This window comes from Agelaius phoeniceus, chromosome 1, assembly GCF_051311805.1.
Source record: "Agelaius phoeniceus isolate bAgePho1 chromosome 1, bAgePho1.hap1, whole genome shotgun sequence".
Lineage (NCBI taxonomy): Eukaryota > Metazoa > Chordata > Aves > Passeriformes > Icteridae > Agelaius > Agelaius phoeniceus.
Genome location: NC_135265.1, coordinates 62559419 through 62569609, shown reverse-complemented (window position 1 = coordinate 62569609; position 10191 = coordinate 62559419). Strand labels below are relative to the sequence as shown.

At 55.1% G+C, this 10191-nt stretch overlaps 1 protein-coding gene across 1 annotated transcript; it reads left to right on the top strand.

The window, feature by feature from the left end:
- Positions 1-4260: 4260 nt before the first annotated feature.
- SOX4 (SRY-box transcription factor 4) lies at positions 4261-7533 on the top strand. The gene has a single exon (XM_054643450.2). The coding sequence runs from the start codon at positions 5262-5264 to the stop codon at positions 6555-6557; it is 1296 nt and encodes a 431-aa protein (XP_054499425.1). The 5' UTR covers positions 4261-5261; the 3' UTR covers positions 6558-7533.
- Positions 7534-10191: the final 2658 nt, after the last annotated feature.

Sequence of the window (10191 nt, the reverse complement as noted above, 5' to 3'; positions counted from 1 at the left end):
GAAGAAGGAGGGCCCTCTTTCATGTCTCAGTTTACACCTCTGATCCTTAAGCATGCTCTTTGATCTTTGATGAATATCTGTTATCATCATGTTATTTCAAAAACCATGCCTTTTTTTATTTTTTTCCCCCTTAATGGCAAGTATTTAATCTACTTTATTTTCTTTGGATCAAAATAGGCAATAGAAAGGTGGTGGGGAATATGTTCTTCAGCACCATACCTCTGCTCTGGCCTTGACATTTGCTGTTCAAGAAGGTTGAAAATAACCCCAATACACCTATTTCAAATGCAGCACAAAATGTCAGGAAAAATATGTATTACAGAGGCAAATTTTGCCCGCAGAGAGGAAAACACTCCGAAATAATAGAGGGCTTTCTTCGAGATAAATAAATGCCACCTTTCCCCACCCTGTGGATGCCTGTCACGGGGGCACGGAAAGCAAAGTGCTCGTGAATCACCTTTCATTCATTCACTTATTTCCCGCAGCGTGTCCCCTAGGATGGCTGGCCGACCCTCGGATGTCACTGCTCTGCCCCTCCCGTGCAGGTGAACTCGGCCCACGCGGGTTCAGTCCCGCGGGGCCGCCCTCACCGGGCCCTGCCCTGCCCTGCCCCGCCGCGGGACCTGGCGGGGCGCGGAGAGCGGGCCGCGCCCTGCGGGCACACCGCGCCGCTCCGCGCATCCCTGCGGGCCGGGGGCACTGCTCGGGCCACAGCGCGGAACTGACGTGCGCGACAATGAACCCGAGCGGCCGGGCTGCGGAGCGGGGACGTGCAGGGGTAAGGGGCGGCCGCAGCAGCTGCGGGGGCTCCTGGCTGCGCTGCGCCAGGGCAGGGAAGCGCTCCGCGCCGGCCAGGGCACGCAGGAACACGCTCACGGGAGGGAAGGTCTGCTCCCGAGAGCTCAGACGGAGCAGGCTGCAAAGCATTTCCCACAGCCTACGGAGCTGGGGGTGTGGAAAAGACCAACGGCAAGGGCTGCAGTTAAAGGAGCCTGTGCGCTGGAAATCCTCAGTTTAAAACAGAAGAGCGGGGAGGGGGAAAGAGCGGTGCTAAATCTGCGTGTCCTTAAGGCGTTTTAGCCGGTGGGGACTGCGTGCTGATTCACACAGAGCACCTGCAATCAATCACGGGATTCATAGAACGGTTTGGGTGGAAGGGGACCTTAAAGATGACCTCGTTCCAACCCCCCTGCCTTGGACAGGGGTACCACCCACTAGATCATGTTGCTTAGGGCCCCATCCAACCCCGTCTTGAACAATTCCAGGGATAGGATGATGGAATCAATGCTTGCGGTGTCCAGTTCTGCATTAGATTTGTCCAGAGTATTGTTCCTGAGCAATCTCTCTTGCTCCATGTGCAAGGCGGACTGCAGGTCCCAGTGTGTGAGGGGGATGTTTTCAGTGCCCCTGCCTTAAACCCCGCACCGGGCTTTGGCATCACTCGCACGCTGTTCCGGCGGCGCACAGCTGACTGCGTGGGCACTGCCGCTCTTTGATGCAAACCCACCGAATTTCAGTCAGAAACTTGCAGCGTTATGCTGCTCCGTAAAACCACAGGGGGGGGAAAAAAATTAAAAAAATAATAATCGCGGATTCGCTAGCTCCGCGTTTTCCCACGTCTGGCAGAAGAGGCTCAGCGCTGCCACCTTGCGTCCCGCGCCGCACCCCCGGCCTCATCGAGCCTGCAGGAAACGGAATGGAGTTTTAAGGCTTTTAAAGTTGTAAAACGCGGAGAAGCCTTGCCAATACTCTTAAAACTTCATTTTTAGACGGAAGCTGAATGCTCGCGCTTTATGCCTAGGCTTAAAAATTTTGGGGAGCTGGAAAGTACTTTCAGTCCACCACTGGAGGATTAGGGGTGGAAGCAATTAACTTTGAGGAAACAGCTAAGAAATTGATGTAAAATACTTTTTATAGAGTTTCACATAATGTTCTTACACTTGACTTGCTTTATTAAATAGCCCTAAATTTCACTTTTGTGGAGTTTTTTTTCAGGAATCAATACTCTTCTGTCAATCCCCACCTTTTGAACCAATATTAAGTTGATGTGGCTGCTTTGATCAGGAAAGACACTTAACTCCTCACCTGGAGATGAATTTTATTCATGGTGGTCAGGGCCTTGCAGAACTTAACACAAACAAGTGAAAAGCTTCTTAAGCCTTTTCTTTCTATGTTTGCCTATCAGTTTGGGGTTTGTTTGTTTTGCTTTAATTTGTGTCTGGAAACATGGGAATATTTTACTTGCTTTGTAGTTTAAACAAATTGATATTTATATGTAAAATACAACAGTTGGGGGTTGAAATCCTGCTGGATACTGTGCTGACAGGTGGAGCAGCCAGAAGCTACTGACTGCTCCCAGTCCCAGTTTTTCACGCTGCTGCACATGAATACCAAGAGTGTAAGCAAAAGCCAGGGCTTATTCCTGACACCAAACCCACGGTGAGCCTCCATTTCTGTAGATGTTGGTGGTGGTATAGGGTAGAGGAGATTTGATCTTAGCTTTGGGGCTGCAGGGAAAAAACACAGTGTGATTTACTACTTACAAAGAGTAAAGGTGAGAAATTCCACTGATGTCACTGGATGTTGTCAACCTAGAGGAAAGCAGTATTTTATCCAGAGGCTGTATGAGGAACCAATGTATTATTTTTGCAAGCAAAGCTATAATTTAATTTGTATCTTTGTAAACAGTCTCAGTAATGTAGGTGGCCTACCCAGGGAGGTACTGAGAATTCAGGATTTTTCTCAGCATTTCACAGCCATGTTCTTTGAGTATAGTGTGAGATCTTAAAATCCAAAGCCTGTTCTCAATCAGCTAGAAACTCTACTAAAGGATCCTACCATAAATTTTCTTGCAAACATATGCAATTTATTTTTAGATCTCTATCTTAGATATTTTAGCTTAATCCAACCATTATTTTGCTTCTGATTTAAAAGGTGTTTTTAAATGGTGTTGTGTAGAACAAAAATTTTCACAGCTGTTTTGCCTAATAGCTTTTCTGGTCTCTGGCCTGATGAGTGATGTGAGGAATCATTGGGAAGCAACACAGACACTGTTTTTATGGTCTAACTACCCCGTTTACCTGAATATTGTAGGGGGGGCTGATGCCACGAGGCCTGCAGGAGCGCTGCACAGCGCCTGACCTCGCTGCCCTGCTTTTCTTCATTACTGATCATGGCAGGACAGAGGGAGGGGCACATGACACCAAACAGCAATACCCGAAAGCACCTTACAGCCAGGGAAGAACCCCGGAGAGCAGGGGGCCCTGCTCGGCGGGGCAGACTGGCAGAGGGACGGCAGCACCTCCCCCCAGGGCCGGTACCTGCCTGCCGGCTGCGCACCGCTTCTTCCTCCCGCGGCCCCTCCCGCTCTCTGGGGACCCGGAGGGGCCGGGCCGAGACCCCCAATCGCAGCCTCTCCCCGGGTTCGGGCGCCTCGGTGGGACCGCGGCATGCAGCGAAACGCAGGAGAGGGGTCGGAGGGTAAAAACGCGATAAGGGCAACACCTCTTCCTCGCTGCGCGCCGGGGAATTCGGGACGGGCGGCAGCGGTTACTCAGCGCCGTGCCCGGTGCCCGCCGCCGGTCCCGTCCCACCCCTGCGAGCTCCGCTCCAGCTCCAGCTCCGTGGCGGAGGGGGCGTGACGGCCGCGCCTGGCGGGCGCTTCTCCAGGGCTGGCGACCCCGCCGTGACACTCCGCGTGTGGGCGTGGGGACGGGCGCGGGGCGCCCTGCGGCATTCCCCGGGCAGCGCTGCCCGCTGGGCGTGCGGCGGCTGCGGGGCGGCAGGAGCAGCCTCCCGGCCCTTTGTGCGGGCAGGTGTCCCCGCTCGCCGCCCCGCAGCCGCGGCGCGCGGGGGCGGGACGCCTTCATTCCCGGCTCTCCATTTCTTTCTCTCTTCTTTTTTTTTTTTTAATTATTTGTATTATGATGATTTTTGCTGATTTCCTGATTTTTTTTTTCCCCCCCAGCAGGGAGGAGGGGAGGGAGGAGCGCGGCCGGGGGCCGGGGGGCCGCGGGCACGTGCGCGGCGAGGCGCGGGGCGGCGCGCGGAGCTGCCCTCCTGCCCCTTTTAAAAAGTTCGCCCCGCCGCCGGGAATGAGGTCAGCGCGGGCGCTTCCCATTGCACGCGGCCATTATTACCGCTCCGCGCCGGCCGCCAATCCCGGGGCGGCGGGCGGGGCTTGGCACGCGGAGGGCGTTGGATACAGCGCGCGATTGGCCGCGGGGCGGGCTGCGAAAGGATAAAGCGGCGCGGGGCGGGCGCGGGGTCCGCTCTCAGCTGCGGCCGGCGGAGCGCGGCGTGCGGGGGGCGCGGGGCAGCGCCCGGCGGGCGAGCGCGGGGGGCGGCGGCGGCTCCGCGGGGCTCCGCGCGCGCGGAGCAGCAGCAGCAGCGGCACCGCCGTCGGCAGAGGACGAAGGAGGAGAACGGAGCTGGGCGCCCGGCTCGCCGTTCTTCCTGCCGGGGACGTACACACTCGTTCATGCACGAGCGCTTTTTTATTTTTCTTTTTTTACGGCGATTTTTTCAATTATTATTATTTTTGCCTTCTTATTTCTTTTTTCTTTTTTTTTTTTTTCCATCTTTTTGCCTTATCCCGAGGGGTTTCCTTGTCGCTCGGTACCTCGCAACTGCCAAATCCAACCTGCACAAACTCCTGGCCACCGACCCCGCCGCCACCACGGGTCCTGGAGCCGGGATTTTCGGGGCTTCGGGGGCGCGCCGCCTCCCCCCTCCCCCGCGGCGGTGCACGCTGGCCGTGCCCAGCGCTGAGAGACTTTCGGCGGCAGGAGTGCCGCTCTCCTGAAACGCCGCGGGCAGGCGGAACGCGCTTGTGAACTGGACCAGCTGCTTCGGGGAGGGGGGAAACCCGATGTGGTGAGGAAAAAAAGCAGACCGACATCCCCCCTCCAAAAAAAAACCAACCCAAAAAAGCCTAACACCCCAAGAAAAAAAAAAAGCAAACTTGGACGGGCGGCTCGGGGCGCTGCTTTTGCAGAAACTCTTGTCTGACCGCGGGCGGCCCCGCCGCTCCTGCTGCTGCTGCTGCCGCCGCCGCTGCCTCGAGGGGGAGAGGACCGCGCCGCTGGGGACGAGGCGCCGGTGTGGAAGTACAAGTGGTGCGGGGAGCGGGGGCGCGGCCGCGGGGGGCTGCGCCGTCCCGGTGCCGCTGTGAGAAGTTGCGCGCCCTGCCCCGCGCCGGAGCGGCGCTGAGCTCCGGAGCGGCGCTGAGCCCCGGCGAGCCCCCCGCTGCCGCCGCCGCGATGGTGCAGCAGACCAACACGGCGGAGAACACGGAGGCGCTGCTGGCCGCCGAGACCTCCGACTCCGGGGCCGGCATCGAGCTGGGCATCGCCTCCTCCCCCACGCCGGGTTCCACCGCCTCCACGGGGGGCAAGGCGGATGACCCGAGCTGGTGCAAGACACCCAGCGGGCACATAAAGCGGCCCATGAACGCCTTCATGGTATGGTCACAGATCGAACGGCGAAAGATTATGGAGCAGTCCCCCGACATGCACAACGCCGAGATCTCCAAGCGCCTGGGCAAGCGCTGGAAGCTGCTCAAGGACAGCGACAAGATCCCCTTCATCCGGGAGGCGGAGCGGCTGCGCCTCAAGCACATGGCGGACTATCCTGACTACAAGTACCGGCCCAGGAAGAAGGTGAAGTCGGGCAACAGCTCCGCCAAGCCCGGCGACAAGGCGGACAAGGGCGGCGGGGGCGGCGCCGGCGGGGGCAGCGCGGGCGGTGGCTCCGGCGGCCCCGCGGCCCCCGCCAAGCCCGCCCCGAAGAAGGGCGGCGGCGGCGGCTCCAAGCCCTCCCCCGCGGGCGGCGGCGGCGCGGGCGGCAAGCCCCACGGCAAGGCGGCGGGGGGCAAGGCCGCCCCGTTCCCCGGGGAGCCCTCGGCCGCGCTGCTGCCGCCCGAGCACCAGGCGCTCTACAAGCCCCGGGGGGCGGCGGGCGCGCCCTCGGGACCCGGCAAGCCGCTCGCCGAGAAGAAGCTGAAGCGGGTCTACATCTTCGGGAGCGGGCAGGCGGCGGCTGCTTCCGCCTCCCCCGGCGGCGCCGTGCCCGGCAGCCCCACGCTGAGCAGCTCGGCGGAGGCCGGCGACCCCTTGAGCCTCTACGAGGAGGGGGGCGGCGGCGCGGGCCGGCCCGACGGGGACTGCGGCGGCGTCGCCTGCCCCTCGCCCTCCGGCTCCGGCTCGCCCTCGGATCACCGCAGCTACACCAGCTTGCGCGCCTCCTCCCCGGCCCCCTCGACGGCGCATTCCTCCTCCGCGTCCTCCCACTCCTCCTCCTCTTCCTCCTCCGGCTCCTCTTCGTCGGACGACGAGTTTGAGGACGACCTCTTGGACCTGAACCCCAGCCCCGGCTTTGAGAGCATGTCCCTGGGCAGCTTCAGTTCCTCGGTGCTCGACCGGGACCTGGATTTTAACTTCGAGCCTGGCTCGGGCTCGCACTTTGAGTTCCCGGACTATTGCACGCCGGAGGTAAGTGAGATGATCTCGGGGGACTGGCTGGAGTCCAGCATTTCCAACCTGGTCTTCACTTACTGAGGCGAGAGCCGGGCCCTGCTGGAGGAGGCACCGGCGCGCGTGGCTGTCGGCAGGACTCGCCCACCCCGCCGGGCGCTTTTGTGTCTTTTTCTGTTTTGTTTGGTGTTTGTGTTTTGGGATATTTTTTTTGGGGGGGGGGGAGGAAGTGTTTTGTTTGTTTCTGGGAAGGGACTGTTGAAAGACTGCTTCTTGAGCTTGGGGAAGGAGCGGGATCGCCCTCTCCTTGCGGAAAGGCCAGCAGTCCCCTTCCTCCGGCTGCAGACGGACCCGCACACACCCCCTCCGAGAGAGGAGCCTGACGGTGCTTTTTGAGAGACTGGCGGGAGCGAGACGCTGTCCTTTTCCCTTTTTTTGATTTCCTGAAAAGAGAGACAGCGAAAGGGGGAGGGAGGGGAAACCACACACACCTCTGGGTTCTTTGTTATTGCCCATTTTATACGAATAAAGAGGAGGGGGAGCGATGCGTTGTGCTGAGCGCACACTGGATGTCTTGAGCATTCGCCCTTTCCAATGAAAGAGCGATCAGAACTGCTTGGGAAAAAAAAAAGAACAGAAAATCCACCCAAATCCTTTGCAAGGTTCACATTTGTGGGGAGAAATCCTGTCCCGGTTTCTTCTGCGGTGAGAAGAGGCAACAATGCTGGGAGAAGGAGGAGGAGGTGGATGGAGCTGGACTGAGATCCTAGTTAAGTGGAGAAGAGCCAGACTTACACTTGAGAGCTGTCTTGAAAATACGGTGGGGGTAAATAATAATAAACTGAAATGGATTTGCACGTACAGATAAGGTGGCGGCAGCGCTTTTCTCAGTCACCTCATGTAATATGTAGAGAGAAAAATAAGGCTGAAACTTCAAGAACACTGAAAACTTCTTTTGAAACAGAGACCGAGTGGGAACAGTTTCTGTCATGATGTGGTACAGGGGAAACTGAGGGCGATGGCTTTTGCAAAAAAAAAGAAAAAAAAACAAACCCGAAAATACAAAAAAAAAAGTAGTTTTTTTTCTTCTTACTCAGAATCGTGATGGTGTTGGATTATTTCACTGGTGGGGTTTAATATAGCATGTTATACTGTCTATCTTTTCAAGATTTCTGTAAGACTGTTGAACAGTTAAAAAAAACAAAACTAGTGTTAGGATAATATAAAAGCAGATAGATGGCGCTATGTTTGATTCCTACAAAAATATCACCAGCTTTTTTTCATTCTTAACTCTTTAAAGGATTCAAACGCAACTCAAATCTGTGCTGGACTTTAAAAAAAATGAAAATTCAGGACCAAATTTTTTCTCAGAGTATGTATGTGTTTGTTCCTTATAGCTGTAAATGAAAAGACTGTTTTTTCTCACCGATGCTCCATCCTCGTATTGTTTTTTTTTTTCCTTGTAAATGTAATCGGATGCCATTTTATAAGTGGACGTATTTATACTGGCCAAACATTTTTGACTTTGTATTTCTTTGTCCTTTTTTGGTAGTTCTCGTTGTTACCCGCACCATTTTTATGTCTCCTTCACTGAAGGGCTAGAGTTTTAACTTTTAATTTTTTATATTTAAATGTAGACTTTTGACACTTTTAAAAACAAAAAGAGAAGAGAGATGAAAACGTTTGATTATTTTCTCAGTGTATTTTTGTAAAAAATATATAAAGGGGGTGTAAATCGGTGTAAATCGCTGTTTGGATTTCCTGATTTTAACAACAGGGCCGCTGGTTAGTATCTCACACGCGTGTGCGCGCTCACGCTCACTCACACTCTCACACACCCACGAATCAGCCCCTATTTTGTCCATGTTTACACTCCAATCTGCAGGCATCTTAAAGTGACAGCATCCCTCACCGCCCCCGCCGCTGCCCGCTCCGCAGCCCCCCGCCTCCGCGCGGAGGGGGCGGCCGGGGCGCGGGGGAAGGGATTGACACTGGATGCTACCGTTTTGGGGAGCCACCTGGCCCCGGATGAATGAAGCAACTGGTGCATTTACACAGAAGGGATCCTGTACCTTTAACTTGTAAACCACATCTTTTGCACTTTTTTTCTAAGCAAAAACGTGCCGTTTAAACCACTGGATCTATCGAAATGCCGGTTTGAGTTCGCGACACTATGTACTGCGTTTTTCATTCTTGTATTTGACTATTTAATCCTTTCTATTTGTCGCTAAATATAATTGTTTTAGTCTCTTATGGCATGATGATAGCATATGTATTCAGGTTTATAGCTGTTGTGTTTAAGATGAAGAAAGTGAAAACATCTTTGTACATTTAAGTCTGTATTATAATAAGCAAAAAAGAAGATTGTGTGTTTATGTATGTTAATATAACATGACAGGCACTAGGACGTCTGCCTAATGAGGTGGTTCCGTTAAGGGTTTAACTTTTTTGTTCTTTTTTTTTTTTTTGTTCTTTTTTTGGTCATCCATCCTGTGCAATATGCTGTGTAGATTTTTTTTTTTTTTTTTTTTGGTCTACGGTCACCCACAACTCAACGTGGGGAAAGGAAAAAAAAGAAAAAAAATCATGCCAGCTAACCATGTCAAGTTCACTGCCTGTCAGATTGTTGATATACCTTCTGTAAATAACCTCTCTTTTGTTTTGTTTTGTTTTTATTTTCTTTTTTTTTTTTTTTTTCTTCGGGAAGGAAATAAAATCAGCTGGAACTGAACCCTAACACCGGGCTGCCCTTGTCATCATTGCTACGCCCCCAGCCCCCTCGGGGCAGGTGTGTTTTGTCTCTCCGGACGGCACGGGAGGGGCCGGGGAGGGAGGGGCGGCCGCGCTGCCGAACCGCCCGACCGGGACCGGGGAACGGCGCCGGTACCGCTGGGGGCTGCGGGGGCTCCAGCGCAAGGGGGTCCCGATCTCGCCTCCCGGGGTAGCTCGCCCTGGCGGACCGACCGCGGGTTGAGATTATTTTCTCTTTGAAGAGATTCCTCCTCCCCTCATGTTTTCCCTTCTGCCCTGGCCGTCCGGGTGAGAACGAGCGAGCGGCAGTGGGGCCCCGCCACCCACCCCCAATCCCCCCCCCCCCCCCCCCCCCATCCAAAATAGTTTCTCCGGGGCACTTTAATGTATTTAATGTAGACTTCCTAAGGCAAAGCGTAAGCAAAACCCGGCCGTCAGCTGTAGGGAGGCTGGAGGCTCATAGGGAGGTCCTTGTCCCCTCCTCCCCGCTGGCCGCCAGACGGGGCCGAGGCCGGTGACCCCGCTGGGTTTCGACGTCCTGGGTACCCGCCTGCATTCCCTTCCTGCCTGCGAATATGCATCGTACCTCGAGCAGTGTTTTGTAAACCGATTAACGCATCCCACTGACATAATGGTTTCACTTAGCTGTTAATTTACAGCTGGCTTTGAGCCACGAGCTCTTTTTCCATGAAAAAGGAGCAGCAAGCTAAAAGAGCCGTGGTAGCGGCTGTTTCGCAAAGCCACCGGCGCAGGAGGTTAATGTTTGCTCTGCCTTATCCCCGTGAATTCCTGGGTTGTATTTGCCTTGCAAAAAACCCCATCAGCAGCTCCACGCCACTCACTGCCTGCGAGCTTTCCCGGTTAGCCCCCTTTGCATACAACGCCTTTCCTGTCCAGGGTCATTTGCAAATCCCATGTCTGTGCGGTTGGCCCCGCGGGTCTCCCGAGCATCCCCGCCCGGCCCGGG

Bases quoted from the DNA above. Each gene is read 5' to 3' on its own strand.
- SOX4 (XM_054643450.2), top strand. From the start codon at position 5,262: ATGGTGCAGCAGACCAACACGGCGGAGAACACGGAGGCGCTGCTGGCC.